Source organism: Zingiber officinale, chromosome 9A (genome assembly GCF_018446385.1).
Source record: "Zingiber officinale cultivar Zhangliang chromosome 9A, Zo_v1.1, whole genome shotgun sequence".
NCBI classification, from domain to species: Eukaryota; Viridiplantae; Streptophyta; class Magnoliopsida; order Zingiberales; family Zingiberaceae; genus Zingiber; species Zingiber officinale.
This window is the reverse complement of record NC_056002.1, coordinates 471,262-496,195: the sequence shown is the minus strand read 5'-3', so window position 1 is coordinate 496,195 and position 24,934 is coordinate 471,262. Positions and strand designations below refer to the sequence as shown.

Genomic DNA, 24,934 nt, shown 5'->3' with positions numbered 1-24,934 from the left:
TTAGTTGCAGCACGTTCTAACGCAATCAATCGAACAGCGACGCGGAGACCACCGAGTCGTTCACGCGATACCGCACTGGTCAATCCTACGTAGTTAAATTGCTATATTAATTATTATTATTATCATTATTATTTAAAAAAAAAAAAGAATTAAGTCGTCTTGTATTGTAGAACAGATATAGCGAGTGGGTACTGGCGGATTGACACTACAAGGGAAAAGTGGAGCCCACCACCTCCATGCTCCATGCATCCACTGGCTACTGCATATATCTTTAACTCTATATATAGACACACACATGGTGGTGTGCGCAGTAGATCGAACTAGTGGTCTTTCAGCTTCAATTTTGTGAAGAGCACGATGTGCCGTCTTCGCATTCTCCTCTCCCTCTCCTTCTTCTGCCTGTTGCTTTCGGCGGCGGTGGCGGTGGCGGCAGCGACGACGGCCTCGGGCGGAGATGCCTCCGGGATGGCCGCCTCCGACAGGCGGCGCCGCCGAGCTCTGGGCAATGGCCTCGGAAGAACTCCTCCCATGGGGTGCGTGTATTTTAATTATTTTATATTTTTTTAATTATTATTGAGGAGAATATTAATGCTATAAATTGATGGATCAGGTGGAATAGTTGGAATCATTTCCAGTGCAACATCAACGAGAATCTCATAAGAGAAACCGGTACGAAATTTTGTCGATCGTATAAAATTTGGATCTTAGAACGATTTTTAAAATCATTTTCCTATACATGTTATGTTATAGGAAAATGATAAGATAAATATAACGTATTACTCAATTAAGTAATCATCAAGGTTGGTTGATGATTAGGGAGGAGAGAATAAAAATACATAATTTTTTTTATTAATTCGATTTTCGAAATACTGGTTCAGAACAATATAATAATATTTTAGAATCAAGCAGCAAAAAAAAAAAAAAAAGACATTAATTTATTTAATTATTTGAAGTGTTGACACTTGACCTAATGCTGCTGCCCGTGATGTGAGATAAAGGCACGAATGGGGTGGTCCAGCTTGCTGGTTACTTAAAAGTCAACATTTGAGATTAAAAGGGCAAAAAAAGTCGTCCACTACGTGTTAGTCTGCCTAATATATCGCACGCGTCTAATTAATTAATATTAATCCCAAGTTACAAATTAAGTGTTAAATCATATTAATCGAAAATAAAACTTGCTTAGCTTTTAAGTTTTAAAGGCAATAAAAGAAGAATTTTATTTTATTTTTTAAAAATATATATATAATTTATAAAATATGCCTTCTTTTAATTATTGTTAAGAAATAGTCTCCTCTTGTGACTGGCTAACTATAATCATAATGGCGTATAGTTTGGCATTTAACAAAATAATTAATCATGATAGAATTAATTGTTATTAATTATGATACAAACATTGCAGCTGATGCATTGGTGAGCACAGGCCTGGCGGGATTGGGATACAATTACGTCAACATAGGTGGACTAATCATCTCCTTAATCTTTTATTTATTTACTAATCTAACTAATCCATAAGAAACTCCGTTTAATCAGAAATCAACTAACTAAGTTATGATTTGTAAACAGATGATTGCTGGGGAGAGCCAAACAGAGACTATCAGGTGAGAATATTTTTCTATATTCCAGTGGTTTTTTTAAAAATCTTTTAGACCATACTTTCTACCTAATTTATTATTTTAAATATTCTATATATTTTCTCACTGATCAGGGAAATTTAGTTTCTAAGAGATCAACATTTCCATCCGGTATAAAGAATCTTGCAGACTACGTCCATGCAAGAGGGTTAAAACTGGGGATCTACAGTGATGCAGGGTATATATATGTTCTTTTTTAGTTATCAATTATATATATATATATAGCAACGAAAAATGAATGAACAAATAAAATGGAAATTAATTCATTCATCAAAATTATTTTTGTCAGAGAGGGGTATTTAATGAATTATTGTAAATTCCAGGGCGCAAACATGCAGCAGAACTATGCCGGGATCACTGGGATATGAAGATCATGATGCAAAAACGTTCGCCAATTGGGTATATATGCAACAATACGCCTTCTTTTTATATATTTCCATTGGAATTAAGACGTTTTCTTTTTTAATAATAATAATAATAATTTCAATTTCAGGGGGTTGATTACTTAAAGTATGACAACTGTAATAGCCCTGGCACAAGTCCAAGAGGAAGGTAGCTTATTAGTCTTTGTTATTATTAATATTGAGATTTAAACAAATTTAATGAGTTACACTGCACACAGATATGCAAAGATGAGCAATGCTCTGCAAAACTCTGGCAGGAATATTTTCTTCTCCCTTTGCGAATGGTAAATTAAATCATTTATTTATTTTCAGTGTTATAAATTTGTTTAAAAAAATTTTAAAAAATGAGTTTTTTTCCTGTGAAAATATATATAAATAAATAAATTACAGGGGTGTGGAGGACCCTGCAACTTGGGCAAGCAGCATAGGGAACAGTTGGAGGACGACGGGGGATATTTTTGATAGCTGGGGAAGGTTCATTAATTGTTTTAGTTAAAGAATTTTAACAATTTAATTCAAAATTAATTAAATTTTAATTTATTTAATTTATTATTATTTATTATTTTTGTAATATTAGCATGTCATCCCGTGCTGATGAGAACGACAGGTGGGCATCCTACTCCAGGCCCGGCGGATGGAATGGTAATTTTCTTTTCCTTATTTTTCTCCCCATTTAAAATTGGAGAAAATATTATTTATTTATTTATTTATTTATAAAAGATAGATAATTAGATATAGTTTGAAGCTCCAAACTGAATTTTCATAGTTTGAAGGGGTAAAAGTAAAAGAGGAGAGAGTGCAAATAATTAATGTTAAAAAGAACCTCCGATTATTGATTATTATTGTTGTTGATATTGAAGTTACGGACTCTTATATATTACTTTGCGAATAATTGTGTAGATCCCGACATGCTAGAAGTCGGCAACGGTGGAATGACAACCGAAGAGTATCGATCTCATTTTAGCATATGGGCCTTAGTCAAGGTAATTAGCTGCTATTTAATTACAAACTAACGAATAACTAAAATGAGTGACTTGATTAAATTTAAGAATTTAAGCAATAGAAATCCAATTTTTAGGCGCCTTTGTTGATCGGGTGTGACGTGAGATACATCAGCAGCGCTGCATTAGAGATTCTGAGCAACGAAGAGGTCATCGCAGTTAATCAAGGTACCCAACTTGTAATTTTCATAACGTTTTGGACTTCCCTGTCAAATTCCTCTCGATTAATGCAAAATTCCGAATTCTCTGTGGACTTTTGCTAAACAGATTCGCAGGGAGTCCAAGGGAAGAAGGTGGTGGGAGGATCGTCACAGGTAATTTATTTACAATTAAATAATGTTTTATAGGATTTTTAAAATAAAATAAAATAAAATATGCATGTGCAGGTTTGGGCAGGCCCATTAAGCGGCGGAAGGGTGGCGGTGGTCCTCTGGAACCGAGGCGACTCGCCGGCGACGATCACCGTGAGCTGGTCGGACGTCGGGCTTATGCCCTTTACCGTCGCCACCGCTCGTGATCTGTGGGCGGTAAGCTTGTCTCCGACGACGAATTTTCTTGTTCAAGATTATTTCAGAATTAGAACATAAATCACTGTTTCTGTGTTCTTAATTAATCCTCAGCACTCGACCTTCGGGCCGTTTAGAGGGCAGATGAGCAGCGACGTAGCAGGCCATGCCTGCAAGATGTATGTTCTCACCCCGCAATAGAAGACGGCAATCTAATGCATTAAAAGGAGAAGATAGAGATCATTAAGCCAAAGCTCAATTTGCTCACAGATTTTTATCAAGATATATAACGTAGTATTTATGTATGAAGTTATTGCAGTCCATTGATTAGGTAGTAGGTGAATGTTCCTACTATTTAATTTCAAGATATATAACTTCATTTGATGGAGGAGAAATAAAACTGGGGGTGTTTGTTCGACAGAGATTTGTTTACTGAAAAGTATCTGTTTATGATCTTTCTTGTAATGTAAGTTTCTGTGAAACTGATAGCCACAATGGGGAGTCAGTTTCAGAGTTGGAGCTGAGGAGACTCTTATTATTTCAAATATATATAATTAATTATAATTTCTTCCTGATGGAAACTTAATACCAACCTGTAGCTTTCTCCTCCAACTCCAACTCAAATCTTGCTGTCCAGAAAAACCACAGTCACAGAAGATAAAATTATTCAGAAAAAAAATGATAAATAAATGAAAAGTAAATTAAAAAAATGGGGTGCAGACTCTGATACATTAGAACAAGGAATATATTAGAACATGGATAATCTCATCATTTAGTTAATCACATGCACTGATACATTTGCAGGTCGATAGATAGATTGATTGGATCGGACAGGTAGCAAAGTGGGATCTTGCAAAAGTGAGCCACCAAACCAAGATTCCAATTTATTGATAGTTGAAACTCTAACAAACAATAATTCTTTCGTGCAGAAGAAGATGAAGATTGGTGACATATCAGAGGATTTCAGTTAAAGGGTACTTGAGAAAGACACATGACCAAGAGCTAAGAAGTGTTTTTCTTCTCAAAATCTTATCAATTGCTTGAGAAGGCAAGCTAACCAACCTGTCCGCTAATGGAGTACGTTGCATTTTCTTATTTAACTACCAGACTTCACTCACACAGTAATGTTTAGAGAGAAAGTTATCTAAACAAAGGAATCATTAAAGGCAAAATCTGCCAGTTTCACAGTCCTGCTCTCACCAAAGTGGTTGTTGCTACAATCAACACAATTTGCAATTTACAATTGTCGATGCAGTTTCACATAGGTCCATTGCCAAAATTTGAACAGTTCACGTTGTATGGTAATCGACTTGTGTTTTGCAGACTCTCCTAGGGCAGCATAATTAAGCAAGGAATTAGAAGAAGCATAGATTTTAAAATAGTGCGAAGATTACCAGACCATGTTTGAGTTCACAACAGCATTCCAGACCTTTGAATCTCTGATCAAGGAAGGTGAAGCAGACTTGATCAAGTCAGGCCTTCATTATGACATACATTAGGCAAGTATAAAACTCGTAAATCATCATGGTAATTCTTGAAGTTTCGGACACATTCATATACAAAAATTACAGGATACTGAACGCAGTTTGGTTAATATTCCTTGCAGAGGGCTAAAAAGGCACAAATACAATTTGGTATGAATTAAATGTATACATTTGTATGTATTGTGAGATTGAATGCAGTCATGCCAATCTTGTGATTGATTCTACATGATCAACTGCAAAACCAACTTTATTGACCATTGGAGATCAACCGACATTGCCTGTTTTATCCCTCAACTCAGTTTTGAACTTCGGGCAAACCTCAGTTGAGAGCTTGACTATTCACGAAATTATATAAATGGGAACTTCTAGCCTTTTTGTATGCCTTGATTCCAAAAAATACTTTCCCAATTCTAGATGCTGTGTGTCTCGAATAAGTAACACCTTCATTTCCTATACCAAATAGTCAAATACCGCAGTATCACATGCTCCTTCATTCATGCTTTGTCAACCGTGCCTCTGTAGTTTACCATATAAATACCTACTATGGTGATTAAAGCACCAAGAAACTGGATCGAGGAAAATGTTTCGCCAAGGTAGAGGTACCTGGGGATAGTGTGTGCATTGTTAGTCAAGAACATAATGCGTGTAAATTTTGATGATCAAGCAACAACTATTTGCAATGAAGCGGCTCAGTGATACATTAGATATTGAATAATAATAATCCTACTTAAACTAGATTAGATTTGGAAGAAGAAAATACCCTTTCTGAATACAAGATAGTAAATACCGAAAGGGGTCATGGAGTTCATACCCAAAAATTGAGGCAAACATTGGTGTTAGAAAAGTGAGAGAGCTAAGTCTTGTCAAGCTACCTGCATGTATACAAGAGGCCTATAGGGTGAATTCCACAACAAAAAAGCATAGATGAAGATAGAGAAATCTAACCTCTAGTTGCAAAGTAGAAAAATACACCATAGCTGATTGCACTTCCAAATAAAGAGGTGTAGCAAAGAGCAAGAATATCGGCAGCAGTAAGATCAACTAATTTTCCATTCATAGCAGGGTCGTGGTTGAGAACAGAAATAGCCAACATAGGAAGCCCTCCAATAACCATGTGCTGAATCAAATTAAGTTAAACTTGGTTGAGCACTAATCAAAAGCCAAAACTTATCTGTAGAGAAAATGATAGAAATCCAATCAGTGAGCAAGGCTGTAATTGAAACAACTAAACTAAATTTTCAAGAAAGTTCGTTGATATAGTTAGACCAATATTGACTTATTCTCTTCTAACCAGCTAACCAATACCCAAAATGTCCATTCATTCCCTCAGATCTCCTTTTCAATTCTTCAAATTGGGGTCATTTATATTTTTAAGGCAGCAGTGATACAGCATAGGATGGAGAAAGCTAGCATATTCACATGCATGTATCGTTGAAGTTTAAATATTTTTAGTTTTTAGTCATGCTCCAGAAATTGTTTAAGATGACTCAGATCCTAAATTGAGTCGAACTAATGTTGTCCCATCAAGAACAGGCAAAATAAAGAATTCAGTTAATGCCGCCGCCATCAAACAGGCATTGGCTATCAATGGCCAGAACAATCAGCCTTAGATTAAATTACTTCAGTGTCTGCATACCCATCCAGTTGCCATGACAGGATCAGAGTACTTGGACACCCAGCGGACCATAACAGTTCCCACTGCCATGCTTTGTGCTGCAAGAAGCATCCACCACTCCCCACTGCCCCATATTGAAGAACTACTCCCCTCAAATGAAAGTGCTGGAACCTGTACGGTAGACATCCAGGTAAATGTAAGAAAGCAATTAGTTATTATAAGTAAATTTTCTGTATATTTGCTCATAGATGTAAATACCAAAGCTCTAGGAAACAATATAACTGTCTAAAACAGAAATATAAGTAGAAGCTTGACAAACAAAAAAATTGTACTGCCTAAACTGACTTATGTAGATTGCATTGTATAAAATGGTCAAGAAAACATCCGACAAGAAATTGAAGTTTACCTCAATATAGTTACATGATTACATCCACAACAAACTAAACGAAGAGTAGGTCATATCAATTAAACATAGAGCAAATAAAAATGTAAAAAAAAAAAAAACAAAGGCTTTTCAAATGAAACCACAAATTAGGTTCTGAAATCCATAAAAAAAGAAATTACTAACTGTAGTTTCGGAACTCTTGTTCAGAGATTCACAGAATTCAAAGTTAACATGGTAGGAAAGACTACATAGAATCAGGAGCTTCCTAATGAGGAAAGGCATAAAGAAGACCCTTTCTTAGGTAAATGAAAAATAAAAAATTCTGGCTCACTCCTACATTATACTATGAAAAATCTAAATCAAATTGAATGACAAATTTCGCCTATGACTAACAATTTGTACCTCCATTGCTCTACCACAAGTGCATATCTAGTTTCACTGTATCACATAGACTATATAGTATTAAATGACAAGAAGTCATGACTAATGGGGACGTCTACATAATTTTACTCAGTTGCAATATATAAAGCAACTAATGTTAGTATTATTCAGATCTCCTAAATCTATTTTACTCTAATTGACTCAACTTGCCTAACTAAAATTTTTATTGATTGTCATTGAACATGTTCATATCATTTTAACATGTTTTTCTCATTTTATTGATAGATATTGGAGCTACATTTTAATTTCTTTGAGATAGATAGTAGTTTCAAATAATAGTGTTTTTTTCTACTCTTCCTAGAAACCTCACAAATGTTGGTGCAATATCCCTCAGGTCAAGGTTGACCTGGTTGACCAAGCTTGAGTCTTGGTTTGGGTTTCGATGTTTGACAATGCAGTTGTGCATTTGGGGAGATTGTTTGGTGCAATTCGCCTCTGATCAAGGTCTGGTCAGGTTGGTTGAAGAAGAGTCAAGTAGCTCAAGGTTGACCGGATACTTGACTGAGAATTCCTAACTGGGATGTTAGGCAGTAAGGAAATCCTGGTGAGTGAAGCCAGGTGAAAGACCTAGTGAGTGAAGCCAGGCAGAGGAAAGTCCTAGTAGTGAAGCTAGGCAGTTGGAAGTCCTGGTGAGTGAAGCCAGGCAGAGGAAAGTCCTAGTGAGTGAAGCTAGGCAGTTGAAAGTCCTGGTGAGTGAAGCCAGGTGAAAGTCCTAGTGAGTGAAGCTAGGCAGTTGGAAGTCCTGGTGAGTGAAGCCAGGCAGATGAGAAAATCCTGGTGAGTGAAGCCAGGTGAAAGTCCTAGTGAGTGAAGCTAGGCAGTTGGAAGTCCTAGTGAGTGAAGCTAGGCAGAATGGAAGTCTTGGTGAGTGAAGCCAGGCACGGGAGAAATCCAGATGGGTCAAGGTTGACCAGACATCTGGTGAAAGTCCAAGTAGGTCAAGGGAGTGACCAGATACTTGGCAAGATGAAGAAAAATCCAAGTGGGTCAAAGGGATTGACCGGACACTTGGTGAGGGAGTCCTAGCAGGTCAAGGGTGACTGGATGCTAGGCATGATGTTCCAACAGGTCAAGGATTGACCGGATGTTGGTTTGGGGGATTTGGGACTTGGTTTTGGGCAAAAACCAACAACTGGATCGATCAGCCGATCGATTGGCTGGAGCCCAATCGATCGGTCAATCGATTGGGGTGTCCCCGCGAGAAGCCTTCGTCCCAATCGATCAGTGGATCGATTGGGAGGCACGCTCGCCTGCTGGATCGATCAGTGGATCGATCCAGAGGTCCCAATCGATCAGTGGATCGATTGGGAGCTGCGACTTCGCGCGATAAGCGATCACAGAGGCGCTCTGGATCGATCAGTGGATCGATCCAAAGCCTCCCCGATCGATTGGGAGCATTCCAATCGATCGGGATCCGACCGTTGGCGTCGATAAAGGCCGCAGGTGTTCATTTCCTTCGACATCGCTTCACACGATTCATCACCGATCTACAGCAGATTCTCCACAGCAATCTATCACTCTCAACGCTAGTTCTTGAAGGATCTTGGAGGTTCTTCCAAGTCAAGAGGCGTGACTACTACAAGAAGAAGAAGCTAGGGTTAGGGCTTTTGTACTCATTGTAAGCTTGTGCTTGTATTTCATTACCTTTCCCTTTCTTCTTGTATTGAGAGTCTTGTAGGGCTTCTCCGCCTTTGGTAGTAATCATAAAGAAGCATTTTATTAGTGGAGGGTGCGTGAGTAGGTGTGGATCCTTGGACTAGTCACCTCTTGTGAGGTGGATACCAAGTAAACCATCCTGTTAGCGTTGTGTGTTTTTGTTTCTTGTATTTCCGCTGCATATCTCTGAAGAAACAAGCAACGACGAGCACCTAGCACGCGAAGAGCTATTCACCCCCCCCCCCCCCTCTCTAGCTACTTTTCGGTCCCAAGAACAAATACAAATTAATATTCTCAAATCAACTAATCTACCTTTTCTATATGTTTTTCTTAACTATCCAATGCTCTGATCCAAAATTGGTTCGTTATACCATAATATTCTACAATTTTTTTAGACTAAGAAGCTAACAATAATCTCACAAGAAACTTCTTTATTTTAACACTCACTGATTATTCTATTAATTATAATTTCATAAATGTCACCTCCTTATTGAATATAGTTGGCGATACATAAAATTCTCGCTTGAAAATATTTCTCATTTATCCATCTTAGATATCTAATAGATGAAACACAACATGGTGGATAAGCAAATCAAGTAGGAACAATAAAATAACAATCATCATGGTAATGGGTTGTTCATACCATCAAAACATTGATATGCGCCTCCACTCAGTGATTATGGAGTAGAACCAACCAAACACAAGGTCCATTTTGATAACATGAAACCTATTACAACCGAATCTAAGTTGTAGTCTAAGAGGGCAAGGAGTGACCGTCGAAGCATAGAGCCCAAAAAAGTGCAAGTAAAATACACACTGAATAGAGCAAATGTGATTGGGCCATGAGTGTAAGATGCTTTATTGGATTAAGTACTCAAAGCAATGAGGCATTTTTTGATGGAATTGATTAGGTTCTCGGCAAGAATTTCATAATTAAACATGTAAAATACCGGAAATAGGCGAATATTAATAAGGGAATTTTTCGAAATTTTTGGAAATTTTCCGGGAATTTTTCGGAGCTCGTATGGACGAGTTAACGGGGATAAAAACGGGGCCGGGAAAAGCCTGTTTAGGCTACCCCATTTAAATGAGGAAAAGTTTGCTTTTTCTTTTATTTCTTTCTTTATTTTTTTTTTTTTTTATTATTTCCTCCGTTTTTCTCTTTGTCGCCGTTTCTTCCTTGCCGAGCCACTCCCGCAAGCCCGACTTCTCCCCCCGTGCCCTAACCGGCCGCACGGGCGGTATCTCCTCCCCGAGAGCACAAAACCCTCGGCCACTTCTTAAATTTTTCTTCTTCTCACCACTGCCGAAGTTTCTTCTTCTTCCTTGACTCTGAATTGGCGCCGACTCCTCCTCCTCTTTGGGCTCGCGACACCGCCGGCGACCCATCTCCTTTCTTCTTACCGCCGGCCAAAGCCAAGCAGTGCTGATCAAGCCGCCGACCTCCTCTGTGCCGCGACGCTACTGCCTCCTCTTCTTCGAGCCTGATCTCTGCCCACCGACGCTGAGTTGTGCCCTAGTCGCCACTGCCGCCTTCTACTGCCGATCCTCTGCCCTATTTGTAAGCCGAGGCTTTTGGATTGGGTCTTCTTCTTCCTTTTCCTCCCAGTTCAAGACTGCTCCTTCTCAGCCCTAGCCGACGCCACTACTGCTTGTTGGAGGGGAAGGGTTAGCCGACCATCAGGTTCTGCCGAGCCCTAGAATTTCCACTGTCGGATTCTTTCTTCATCCATCGCAGCAACCAATTCAGCTTTGGGTAAGATTGATCTATATAAGAGTTAAATTGAGTATATGGCATGAAGGCCAATTGTTGCTTACTGCACAATTTCGGCAGTGGGTTTCCCGGATCGCGTGCAACAGTAGAGTGCTACGGGTCGGATACAAGAATCGCTAAAGAGGAAGCGATTGACACCAATTTGGGTAAGACGTGGTTGATATCAAATTTGGTAGGGATTGGAGTTGTGTTTGTGAATATGGGTGCATTGATCGTTTAGTAGTAAATTTTTAAATATGGATTTGTGATTTTGCTGGTTCATGTAGGTTGGATAATTGTAGCATGTCAGTGTAAAAGGGATACAAATTGACTAAGTGTGAATTAGGTTTATGTTCATGTATTAATTAGGGTTTTGCCCTAATTCAGGGTTAGAGATTTTTGTTTAGCTATTTATTAGAATTGTAGCTAAATAAAAACGTATGTTTGATATCACAGGATTTTGACGCGAGACGAGTATCTCGGAGTCGGAATTGGACTTTTCTTTTATCGGAGGCGGGTACTTTTGACTTTTTGTCTTTGATATGCTTAGTAATGAAATTAACATATTGCATCAGTTGTGTTTCTTATCTGTTTCGGTTAATCACTACCCAAATCTTGGTACGTGCTTGATTGATTGATTGATTTGCATCTCATGTATATTACTGTTTATACATGCTTATAGGGGTAGTGATATACCATGCTTCACCATGTTCGGGACCTAGGTTTTATACCTTGTACCTTTGATTCGATATGATTCGTTGACCTAGGGTGCACTTTTCATATATATGGATTATGTCGGGATGTTTATATGGTTATTGCCATGCATCATTTGCATGATTGCGCGATAGTCCGCTCCATTATTGTTGAGCACATCGCCGGTTACATGGATCTGCACACACCACCACGGGTTAGTGGTCGATTCAGGCAGAGTGTGTTGCAGGGACTCTGTTAGGCACCGTTGGTCCGCCACGGGTAGTGTGACACAACGTGTTATCCGCGAGGATTCCTCCCGTCATCGTGTACTCGAGCATTGCGCGCCCCCATTTATGATTTGGGGTAGGAGGATAGGTGTACTACGATCCCGTCCACTCGGTCACTCATCGGGAGTAGTGATACAGTTGTCACAGCACTACCCACTCGGCCTCACTATTGTGTGAGATGATCGTGGCGTCGGGGTGACCAGACTCATCATCGCATCATATGCATGATCGTTTATTGCTGTGTTTGTGGTTCTGCGATTTATATCGCGATATTGTTGGATACTATGTTTGACATACGTGATTCCTATACCACTCGACCTTATATTCGGGACTGGTTGATTCTCTGCTTACTTGGATGCATTTTTATCTTTCTTATCGAGACTGTACGCATGATTAGTACTAGGTGTTGTTTCTTTACTTTGTATCAATTGTACCTGCCGAGTGTTGGACTCACCCCGCCTCCATTGTTGATATTTTCAGGTTGATCTGTTGGAGAGAGTTCCAGTTGCTGGTCCCTGCGACCTCGAGGATGTGATTGGTTTTCGTTTGGTTTCCTTTTCTGTTCTAGACTGCTTGAACTTGTTATGTTCGGATTTATTTACTTATGGACATAGTATAGATTTTATTATATCGATGGATTTGGATTTGGTTTTATTCTATTACATGCCTGCCTAGAGGTGAGTTCGTCGGTTTGAGCTTTACGAGTGTAGTGGAGTAGGGTGGATTCAGTCGGTATTATTTTGTTTATTATTATTAACTGCGTGGTTGTGTTGAATTTTAGACTATATATAAGCTGCGTGGTGATGTTTTATTTTGTTGTTATTATTTCACCGCTGTGTGAGGTATTTTGAGATGTAGAAAGTTTGATTGTCCACCGGGGAGATCGAAATTTTCTCGACAGGACTCCTCCGGGCGTGACAATTTAGTGGTATCAGAGCGAGGTTTTACGATCTTTTGTTTCGTATTTTGGATTTTCGGGATTTATCTGATACCAATTTATTTGGTATCAGAGCGGGTTATGATACCTGCTTTTGGTGTTCTGGATATTTGGGTTAGCCAGGTTTGCGAGTCAAACTGGGCATTATCGGATTTTCGATATGGTTATGTTTCGGATTTCCGTTTCGGATTTATTTGGATTTCCGGCGATATGTACGTTCGGAATTTTGAGATCAAATTGGGGACTGGACAGCGACGGAACATCTCCAGACGGCAAATAGGTATGTTGTTATTTTATGTTGGTTATATTGATATTGATATCTGTAATTTAATTTAACAGATATGAGACGATCTACTCGTATTGCTGCGAGACGTGGTGCTGGACGACCACGTGCGAGGACCACGGGATCTCTGGATATGCCAGAGATGCTCATCGATGTCGATCGAGGCAGACTCGGGATGCGGAGCATCGGGCCTCAAATCCCGATAGCTCGTAGAGATACCTATTTTAGCCACACCGCGGTATCCACGCCCCTTTCGTACCATCGTGGGTACCATTGGTGTACCCGACATCCGCCCAGACAACAGTATTCAAGACCATCGCCACATGGACCCTGTGACACCGGTGACACTGCCTCTGATGGCAATGCCCACATCCGTACCTTTTCCTACCGTACCTCCGGTTGCCACCACTTTTGTTCCCAGGCAGTACCACCGATGCTCCAGACATAAGAGCATCGGAGTTCCTCCTCCGGTTTATTCCGCGGTACCACCAGTAGTATCATTCCTGCAGCCGTCCCGGCACAGCTCACTGATATTGTCGCTGCACGAGCTAGGATTCCAGCACTGGCCGAGTCGATGAAGACTCGTTTCACTCTTTTCCGCGGGGATCTCGATCCGAGTATGGCTCTGTCGTGAATAGAGACTATGGAGCAAACTTTCTTCTATACGGCTTGCTCGAGTGGGAGAAAGCAGTGGTCGCTTACCATTTACGGATGAAGCTAATGCCGGTGGGTTACTCAGCAATAATAACTTACTTGAAACATTCGGAGAAGAGGCGTTTGCAGTTTTAGATGACGCCCACATTGGTTCCCCATCAGAAGAGGGCACCCAAAAAAGCCTTCTGAATTCCTTGTTGGCTCAGCTGATTTGTCGTTTATAGCTCAGAACTACAAAGCTTTCGTTCATCTCAATGTACAGCTTGCCGGATTAGGGATTACATCTTACTCGATGCATTGAATCGAGCTTTGATGATAGAGTTAGCTCGGCAGACAGCATATCCGGACAGGAAAAGAAAGCATACGGGTCAGACTTCAGGGCAGGTCCAGCAGACACAGGTGACAGGACAGCATCAGGGCAGGGTACTTCAGGGGCGTCTCGTAGGCCTCAGAAATCAGGGCGGTCTTCTTGAGGACGTTCCGGTTTTCTCAGCAGAACCAGCAACCACCTTCCGGTGATACTCATTGTTTCAGATGTGGATCCAGAGATCACCTCACCCTAGCTTGCTCTCTGGTATTGCAAATTGCCGGGCACCTGAGCCGAGATTGTCAGTGAAGGCTCGGACACGGCCCGGAGGGTCGGTCGGAGGGGTCTAGTCATCACGGCATATCGAGGAGGGCGGCCCGATCTTCACGTCGGCGAGCAGCTCCCTCGACAGCATTGCCATGCTTCGGGAGTACTCGGTGCTTTATAGACCCCAGTTTTGCTCCGGACCATATTATCCGACTCGGACGATCTGTCGGCCAGTGCGATAGTATCACCACCATCCTCTCGGTCTTATCCGCACATAGTCCAGCGCTCGATGGCAAGAATACCGGCAAGATTACCACCTCCTCCTCCGAGAGGCGGGTCGTGTTCATGCTATTACCAGAGAGGATGCTCAGCGGGCCGACGGATCCATTTTCCGCAGACGATTTCCATTTATGCATTTTCCGCTGATATTTTGATTGATACTCGTAGTTCGCACTCTTTTATATCCCGTACCTTTATGCGGGAGATTGGTAGATTACCCACTCTTAGGTTGCGGCGATTGATTCTCTCTACCGTCCGGTGATACTTTAGACGCCACCCAGGAGATCGAGGTTGCCGTTAGACTTTGGCAACATAATACTTACAGTAGATCTTCTAGTATTGAGATGGTCGAGTTTGATGTCATTCTTGGCATGGATTGGTTGTGTATCATGCTACCGTTGATTGCCGGACGAGGGTGGTCACCTTCCGGCCTCGAACCAACCCTCGTGGAGTTTCACCGGCATCGAGACGACGGCATCTCGATTATTTCGGCGATTCAGGCGCAGAGCTGCTGTCTCATGGTTTCTGTTGTCGTTGATCGATCTTGAGGACAGTAGTAGTTCGCAGCTCTCCGACGTTCCTGTTGTCCGGGAATACCCAGATGTATTTCCATAGGAGCTGCCAGGTTTGCCTCCCAGAAGACCAGTGGAGTTCGCTATTGAGCTGATTCCGGGAACCGCGCCGACATCGAAAGCTCCGTATCGTATGGCACCAAAAGAGTTGAACAGTGAAGGTTCAACTCCAGGAGCTTTAGATAGGGGATTCATTCGCCCTAGTGTTTCACCATGGGATTCTCCGATTCTATTTGTCAAGAAGAAAGACGGCACCATGAGGTTATGTATTGACTACAGACAGAGACCGTCAGAAATAAATATCCATTACCACGGATCGAGGATTTGTTTGATCACCGAGGTACAGCAGTGTATTCTAAGATTGATCCGCGATCCGGATATCATCGAGAGTCGAGACTCGAGATATTCGATGGCCGCACTCGATACGGTCATTATGAGTTTTGGTAATGCCATTTGGGCTTACCAATGCTCCAGCAGTGTTTATGGACTTGATGAACCGCGTCTTTCTGGAGTATCTGGATCGGTTTGTTATTGTTTTCATTGATGACATATTGGTCTACTCGCGTTCCAGCACAGCATCTTCGCACATCTTGGAGATTCTTCGACGACATCACCGCCAAGTTCAAGTGTGCATTCGGCTATCCTCGATTGGTTTTCGGGACACGTGGTTTCTAGCGGTATTTCATTGATCCTCGGAAGGTCGAGGTACACCGTTGGGAGCACCAAGTCGCCAGAGATCCAGCTCGATTGGCGGATATTACCGACGTTTTGTCGAGGGATTCTCGCGTATTGCTATGCCGCCACGTCTTACCGGGAAAGGCGTGAAGTTTACATGGTCCGAGGATTGCGAGACAAGCTGGAGCGGAGATTAGTGTCGGCTCAGTTTTTACCTTCTGGAGAGGATGGATTTGTACTTTACACCGACGCATCTCTTCAGGGTTTGGGCGCTGTTCTGATGCAGCACGGCAGAGTAGTCTCTTATGCTTCTCGTCAGCTGAAGGAGCATGAGAAGAACTACCTAGTTCATGACTTGGAGTTAGCTGCCATCATCTTTGCTCTGAAGCTTTGGCGTCATCATTTATACGGTATCACATTTGAGATTCTCACTGATCATAAGAGTCTCAAATACATTTTCACTCAGAAGGAGCTTAATCTCCGACAGAGGAGATGGATGGAGTTCCTGAAGGACTACGATTGTACCATTAGCTACCACCCGAGAAAAGCTAATGTGGTTGCCGATGCGCTCAGCAGGAAGTCCAGAGGGACTTTAACTTGCCACCGGATTTCGGTTACGGATTTGATTCAGAGTTTTTCTGAGTTAGACCTGGAGGAGCAGGGACCGACAGAGCAGGGTATTCTTGTTACCATGGTTGCTCAGTCGTCGATCAGGACGAGGATCCGAGAGGCATAGTGGTATTCAAATTTCTTGTTCATTAGGAGGCAGGTAGCTTCTGGGCAGAAGACTGCTCAGTCGTCGATCAGGACGAAGATCCGAAAGTCACAGATGGTGATCAGCATTTGCAGTTCATTAGCAGTCAGATAGCTTCCGGGCAGCAGACCGAGTTTACACGAGACGAGGAGGGTATCATATACTTCCGAGGCAGATTATGCGTACCTCAGTCTCATCCGGTCTTACAGGAGCTACTTCAGGAGGCACACCGTTCTCGATTTGCGATCCATCCAGGCGGGACTCGTATGTATCGAGACTTGAGGCGTTCCTATTGGTGGAACGGCATGAAGAAAGACATCGCGGATTTCGTAGCTAGATGTCTTGTCTGTCAGCAGGTGAAGGCTGAACACCAAAGACCTGCAGGATTACTTCAGCGGATTCCTATTCCTGAGTGGAAGTGGGATCACATTACCATGGACTTTGTGGTAGGATTGCCGAGGACACGACGAGGCCATGACGCGATTTGGGTAATCGTAGATCGATTAACCAAATCCGCGCACTTCTTAGCGATTCGGAAGACTGATTCCCTGGATCGATTGGCAGATCTGTATTAGAGATTATCGAGACTACATGGTGTTCCATGAGTATTATTTCGGATAGAGATCCACGGTTCACGCCTCATTTCGGCGAGTCTGCGGCAGCCTTGGGCACACGGCTTTCAAGATCTGACTTTCCATCCATGCGGATGGGACGGAGCGGACCATTCAGACTTTAGAGGACCTGCTGAGGTCATGTGTTATGGATTTCAGAGGCAGTTGGGAGGACCATCTGCCGTTGGTAGAGTTTGCCTACAACAACAGCTTTCATTCGGCTATCCAGATGGCACCGTTTGAGGCGTTGTATGGTAGACCTTGTCGGACACCCGTCCTATGGGATGAGGTTGGAGAGGCCCAGTTGTTGGGTCCTCATAGAGTTCAGCAGGATGCGGAGTTGGTCCGTATTATCAGATGGAGGATGTCAGAGGCGCAGGACCGCCAGAAGAGTTATGCTGATCGGAGACGTAGACCACTAGAGTTCTCTGTGAGCGACCATGTATTTCTGCGAGTTTCACCCACGAAAGGGGTGAAGAGATTTGGCCTCAGAGGTAAGCTGGCTCCGCGGTATATTGGCCCTTTCGAGATCTTGGAGAGGATCGGAGCGGTAGCTTACCGACTGGCACTACCACCGTCCCTGTCAGGTGTTCACGATGTATTCCACGTATCGATGCTGAGGAGATACGTACCTGATTCGACACATGTACTGGCAGATATTCCAGTTCCAGTTCAGCCTGACATTACATATGAGGAGGTTCCGGTACGGATTCTGGACCAGAAAGAGCGTCAGTTGCGGAACAAGACTATCCGGCTGGTTAAATTCGGATGGCAGCATCATTCGGACGAGGAGGCTACTTGGGAGCTCGAGGACACTATCCGAGCTCGATATCCCCATCTTTTCACTTGAGGTATGTGATTTAGTTTACCGTTCAGCATTTATACTTCCTATCTATGGTTAGTACTTGCTGATGTAGATAATGAAATTTGGGGACCAAATTTTATAAGTGGGGGAGAATGTAAAATACCGGAAATAGGCCAATATTAATAAGGGAATTTTCCGAAATTTTTGGAAATTTTCCGGGAATTTTTCTGAGCTCGTACGGACGAGTTAACGGGGATAAAAACGGGACCGGGAAAAGCCTGTTTAGGCTACCCCATTTAAATGAGGAAAAGTTTGCTTTTTCTTTTATTTCTTTCTTTATTTGTTTTTTTTTTTATTATTTCCTCCGTTTTTCTCTTTGTCGCCGTTTCTTCCTTGCCGAGCCACTCCCGCAAGCCCGACTTCTCCCCCCGTGCCCTAACCGGCCGCACAGGCGGTTTCTCCTCCCTGAGAGCACAAAACCCTCGGCCACTTCTTAAATTTTACTTCTTCTCACCACTGCCGAAGTTTCTTCTTCTTCCTTGACTCTGAATTGGCGCCGACTCCTCCTCCTCTTTGGGCTCGCGACACCGCCGGCGACCCATCTCCTTTCTTCTTACCGCCGGCCAAAGCCAAGCAGTGCTGATCAAGCCGCCGACCTCCTCTGTGCCGCGACGCTACTGCCTCCTCTTCTTCGAGCCTGATCTCTGCCCACCGACGCTGAGTTGTGCCCTAGTCGCCACTGCCGCCTTCTACTGCCGATCCTCTGCCCTATTTGTAAGCCGAGGCTTTTGGATTGGGTCTTCTTCTTCCTTTTCCTCCCTGTTCAAGACTGCTCCTTCTCAGCCCTAGCCGACGCCACTACTGCTTGTTGGAGGGGAAGGGTTAGTCGACCATCAGGTTCTGCCGAGCCCTAGAATTTCCACTGTCGGGTTCTTTCTTCATCCATCGCAGCAACCAATTCAGCTTTGGGTAAGATTGATCTATATAAGAGTTAAATTGAGTATATGGCATGAAGGTCAATTGTTGCTTACTGCACAATTTCGGCAGTGGGTTTCCCGGATCGCGTGCAACAGTAGAGTGCTGCTGGTCGGATACAAGAATCGCTAAAGAGGAAGCGATTGACACCAATTTGGGTAAGACGTGGTTGATATCAAATTTGGTAGGGATTGGAGTTGTGTTTGTGAATATGGGTGCATTGATCGTTTAGTAGTAAATTTTTAAATATGGATTTGTGATTTTGCTGATTCATGTAGGTTGGATAATTGTAGCATGTCAGTGTAAAAGGGATACAAATTGACTAAGTGTGAATTAAGTTTATATTCATGTATTAATTAGGGTTTTGCCCTAATTCAGGGTTAGAGATTTTTGTTTAGCTATTTATTAGAATTGTAGCTAAATAAAAACGTATGTGTGATATCACAGGATTTTGACGCGAGACGAGTATCTCGGAGTCGGAATTGGACTTTTCTTTTATCGGAGGCGGGTACTTTTGACTTTTTGTCTTTGATATGCTTAGTAATGAAATTAACATATTGCATCAGTTGTGTTTCTTATCTGTTTCGGTTAATCACTACCCAAATCTTGGTACGTGCTTGATTGATTGATTGATTTGCATCTCATGTATATTTTACCTGTTTATACATGCTTATAGGGGGTAGTGATATACCATGCTTCACCATGTTCAGGACCTAGGTTTTTATACCTTCTGTGTACCTTTGATTCGATATGATTCGTTGACCTAGGGTGCACTTTTCTATATATATGGATTATGTCAGGATGTTTATATGGTTATTGCCATGCATCATTTGCATGATTGCATGCTGTGCGATAGTCCGCTCCATTATTGTTGAGCACATCGCCAGTTACATGGATCTGCACACACCACCACTCATGGGTTAGTGGTCGATTCAGGCAGAGTGTGTTGCAGCAGGGACTCTGTTAGGCACCGTTGGTCCGCTCATGGGTAGTGTGACACAACGTGTTATCCGGCAGGGATTCCTCCCCGTCTTTGAGTACCGGGAGATGAGAGCATTGCGCTCCCCCATTTATGATTTGGGGTAGGAGGATAGGTGTACTCCGACAGCATCCCGTCCACTCGGTCACTCATCAGGAGTAGTGACGACAGAGTGCACGGTTGTCACAGCCCTACCCACTCGGCCTCACTATTGTGTGTGAGATGATCGACTGGCGTCAGGGGTGACCAGGACGCATCATTGGCATCATATGCATGATGCATTTATTGCTTGTGTTTGCTGCATTTATATGCTGCATATTGTTTGGATACCTATGTTTGACATGCATACAGGATTCCTATACCACTCGGACTGTTTGACCTTATACTCAGGACCTGGTTAGTACAGCATTCTCCTGTTTACTTCAGATGCATTTTTATCTTTCTTATCAGGAGACTGTACGCTAGGTGTTGTTTCTTTACTTTGCATATCAATTGTACCTGCTGAGTGTTGGACTCACCCCGCCTCCATTGTTGATATTTTCAGGTTGATGCTGTCAGGAGAGAGTTCCAGTTGCTGGTCCCTGCAGACCTCGAGGATGTGATTGGTTTTTCGTTTGGTTTCCTTTTCTGTTCTAGACTGTTTGAACTTGTTATGTTCTGGATTTATTTACTTATGGACATGGTATAGATTTTATTATATCGATGGATTTGGATTTGGTTTTTATTCTACTACATGCCTGCTTGGACGACAGAAGAGGTGAGTTCGTCGGATTTGAGCTTTACGAGTGTAGTGGAGTAGGGTGGATTTCGAGTCAGAGTATTATTTTACTGTTTAATTATCTTAACTGCGTGGTTGTGACAGCCAGAGGCTGAATAGACTATATATAACTGCGTGGTGATGTTTTATTTTGTTGTTATTATTCCAGCCGCCTGTGGCTGAGGTATTTGTGAGATGTAGAAAAGTTTCAGATTGTCCATCGTACAGGGGAGATGCTGCCGAAATTTTCTCGGACAGGGACTCCTCTGGGGCGTGACAAAGCATGCTCGGTGTGGTCCATGTGGGGCAATCAGAGATGGGTAAACTTTCAGAAAATTTCCCACCTTGAAATCAAATTCCACCTTGGGGCAAAATCTAATAATGATAGATATTGGCCAAAGTGGGCAATTGATGTTGGTGAGTAATTCATATAGCCTATGATTATCTTCATGAGCAAGCAAAATTTCTAAGTGATATAAAAATTAACAAAGGATAAATTTTAGTTAATATCTTCAGAATGAACAAGTCAACATCAAATATTGAGATCATATATCTGTCTCTTCTGTAATACATCAAAATCTGATCAAATCAATATGCAGCATACAACTTTGTAGTATAGCTTGCGTTAATTGTCACTAATGGTTTCAATTAAGCCTAGAAAATATGACCTCGAGACAAGAGTAATTGACACAGCCGATAGAATTTAACCTCAAGAAAAAGAAGTCCAATGATGCCAAGAACAAGTCCTGCAGCTCCAATGGCACCAATTGATTCACCAAATAAGATTGTAGCAAGTATGGCAACTGTTAAAGGCTGTGAATCAATGATAACCTGCAAGTATTCCAAACACAAAATTAAAGTTACAGCTAAGACGGAAAAAAAACTTCTCTTGACAGACGTGAGGATTATCAATCCTAACTATTAAATAGTTTTCTATTTATAGATATAACCCAAAAAAGTGCCGTAGATATCCACTCAGAAGAAACATACATGTTTTTACATAGTGGAGACATTATGCCACATGCAAGTAATTCTCATAAGAAATATGAAGAGAAGCTCATCAAATATCAGAAAAAATTCAAACAAGAACCACTGGCCACCTTGAACAGAGAATTTGCAAATACTTCAGAGAAGTACAACAGGTGTTTTATGCTGAGACTGCATAGTTTGTTGATTAAAGCATCCAACGATTGGTAGAAGAATACATCTCGACTTCTGACTGTAAGACAGGGCACTCATCAAGGAATTGGTTCTTGCCTCAGACTAAGCATTTCCTTCCTATGAAAAAGAAAGGATTGTAGGACAGCAATTCTTGGTCACACATACTGCATGATACAAGCTAGGTACATCAAAGGATAGGACTCAAACCCATATATATGAAGCATATCTCATGTGTCTGATACCAATGCTGCAAACGTTGGGAAAACTTCTTATACTCACAGGAAATAAACCAACAAGATAATTTTGGATTATGATATATCTGAATAAATATTCAAACACATTGCATTCTACAATTTATTATTATTATTAGGAATTTGAGGTCATGTAACTCATGTTGGGTATAGGGTGGAATGGATTATTCCTTATGCAATTCCATTTTGGAATTTAGATTAACCAATTTAAGGTCTCTAGGAAATAAAATGGAACTACAATTCAATTTCATCCATTCCATAGTTTAAGAGCTAGAGGGGTGCCTAGGGTGAGCGTAATCACCTTGCTACAAAAGAGTTGGAATGGACATTCCACCTCAATCAAAGATCATGCTATCCACTAGGGAGGATAGGCGAGCCAACCAACAAAAGTGGATAACCAGGTGGGGAGAAGGTTTGACTATGTTAGTGGTGCCAAAAAAACGATGGATTAAATATTAGGATTGTCTATCTTCGTACTGCAAAAACTAAATTTGAGTTTATAAGAAATTAAATACTGGAGAATTTTGCATGATATCCTGGTTGAACGAGTTTATTAGGATAGCTGCCAAAGGCATCCATGTAGAACGAAACAACATATATATATAAATTAAACTGCAAGCTAAGTAGAAGAGAGACGACTAAGAGATTTTCAAGACGTACACTACCCAACCCAGCTGACGTCTTTTGCAATCCTTCTGCAAGAAATCCCTGCAAACACATAAAACAACGAGGTTTGGTAATTACATCATGAAATCACCTAGCAAGTTCACAAAGCCAAATCTTTCCAAAGCTTACATCTTGATTGAAATAGCTTAAACTTAAGTTCCCCCACCTGAAAGAACGCACCATCCACGACGGCAAACAAAAAGATGGACAGCCAAGCCAGCGTCCCCGCCGGCAGCTTCCTACCCCTGGACGCCGCAAATCCAATCAATATCAACCCTGCGGGGATCAGGCGGAATGCGGAGACAAAGAAAGGTCCCGTCTTGGGGATCACCCCCTTCATCGCCACCATGGCCGTGCCCCAGAAGAAGAACGGAGACACAAGGAGAGCCCAGCTCAGCGCCTTTCCTACCAACCCGGCACTGAAGTCCTCCCGTTCCCCGCCTCGATCGACCTCGAAGCTCAACAGGGTCTTATTCGCAATCGGAGGCAGGAGCCGGTCGGCCTCGTCGGAGGAAGTCACATCCACCGCGTAGCACTCGACATCGGAGCCTGTGCCGACGCAGTCCACCGCGGAGGGGTATTCCGCCGTGGAGCTGGGCGGCATGGGGGGCTCCGTGGTGCTGCAGCGGGCGAGGGTCCTGCGAAACGGAAGCTTGACGCTAACTCTGACCCTAAGACCGGGAATGGAAGGGGAGAAGGAGACATGGGGATTCGGTGAAGAAGGTGGATGGTAGAAATGGGGGAGGAGGACGGAAAACGCGGTCGTTGACATCGAGCTGTGCATTTTTTTTTATTGAGCTCGAAGTAGAGAAGAAAATCGAGAAAAGCAGGCGAAATGGATAACGTGGACGGCGAGCAGAAGAACGATGGAATTTGTTAGAGAAATCCAAGGCGACACAGAAAGAGGAGGAAAGTTTCAGTTTCATCCCAAGAGTTTGAAACCATTTTCACTTCACACCTCAGAAGTTGATTAATTACATTGACCTCTCAACAAAACATGTGAGTCAGTGCAAATCTAAAATTGTTTCTAGGGGATTAGAAAATGATTATTAATTAAAAAGCCATAGGTTTAGTCGAGGCGGATCCTCAGACCACTTTCCTCCTCCCTTTACATGCATAATGCATTGATCAGGATAAATGATCTATATCTATTATATAAATAAGGATTATCATCTCCATCAATATATACAAAGGGAGTATCCTCTGGACTGCAAAAGAATCTCTTTAGGTTTAGTCATGTAAGATAATGTGTGAACTTGAGAACAACATAGATCGAGCTTGAGTGATTTTAAAAGCAAGTGACCATAATTTACTAGTTGAAAATATGAAGACATATGATTAGAATCAAGCATTCGTAAATAAGTTTGGTGTTCAGTTTAATAAGAGTTTGTTTATGTTCGTTTAATATACATAAGATTAATTAACAAACAAACTTGAACAGCTCGTTAAGTTAAATAAACAAACTTGAACATATATGTGTTCAGTTCGTTAACGTTCATGAATAATATTCACCAACTACATTCATTAATAAAACTCTTTTCAATATGTTAAATAAACAATAAAATAAAATAAATAAATAAATAAATAAATTTAAATTATCAAGCTCAATAACGAATCAAATAATTAAAAGTTTCAAACAATCAAATAAGTTTGAATTGAGAGCTTGATAATATCAAAACGAACCAAGCTCAAACCAAGCTCGAACCAAACTCAAACCAAGCTTGAACCAAACTCAAGTTAAGTTTGAATTGAGAGCTTGATATCATCTAAACGAACCAAGCTCAAAATAAGTTTCAAACAAGCTCAAGCTCATAAAAAATAAACCAAGTCAAGTTTGAATATTCATTTCAAAAGTTTGATTCATTTTAAACTCAACTTAATTACCTTATCAAATAAATTTAACCATCTCAAAACTCGACTCGACTTGTTTACAACCCTACATGTGACCATGATATTGTCGTAGGCTAGGTAACGTGACGAGCTGCAAGATTGGATTTGACTAAAATTTATTAGTTGACCATGACCAAAATTCGTGTAATGTTTGGTGAATTTTTTTCGACTAAGTCAGTTTGCCAAAATCCCACGGGTGAAACTTGATTAGATCTTAAAAATCCATTATGGTAGATACGACTATCGATCCTCGCA

General features: G+C 41.7%; 2 protein-coding genes across 2 annotated transcripts; one reads left to right on the top strand and one right to left on the bottom strand.

Moving 5' to 3' along the window:
* The first annotated feature begins 306 nt into the window (after window positions 1-306).
* On the top strand, window positions 307-4,134 carry LOC122021498 (alpha-galactosidase-like). The gene is made up of 15 exons (XM_042579619.1): window positions 307-533; window positions 611-669; window positions 1,400-1,456; window positions 1,564-1,598; window positions 1,706-1,809; window positions 1,955-2,030; window positions 2,125-2,183; window positions 2,254-2,319; window positions 2,426-2,509; window positions 2,613-2,677; window positions 2,936-3,018; window positions 3,114-3,204; window positions 3,304-3,350; window positions 3,423-3,563; window positions 3,657-4,134. The coding sequence occupies exons 1-15, from the start codon at window positions 358-360 to the stop codon at window positions 3,741-3,743; spliced, it is 1,230 nt and encodes a 409-aa protein (XP_042435553.1). The 5' UTR covers window positions 307-357; the 3' UTR covers window positions 3,744-4,134.
* A 912-nt stretch (window positions 4,135-5,046) lies between these two features.
* LOC122020428 (WAT1-related protein At3g02690, chloroplastic-like) lies at window positions 5,047-23,666 on the bottom strand. The gene is made up of 7 exons (XM_042578351.1): window positions 22,956-23,666; window positions 22,784-22,831; window positions 21,420-21,542; window positions 6,663-6,812; window positions 5,972-6,143; window positions 5,838-5,898; window positions 5,047-5,629 (listed from the first exon to the last, which is right to left on the bottom strand). The coding sequence occupies exons 1-7, from the start codon at window positions 23,571-23,573 to the stop codon at window positions 5,521-5,523; spliced, it is 1,281 nt and encodes a 426-aa protein (XP_042434285.1). The 5' UTR covers window positions 23,574-23,666; the 3' UTR covers window positions 5,047-5,520.
* Between the last annotated feature and the right edge of the window lie 1,268 nt (window positions 23,667-24,934).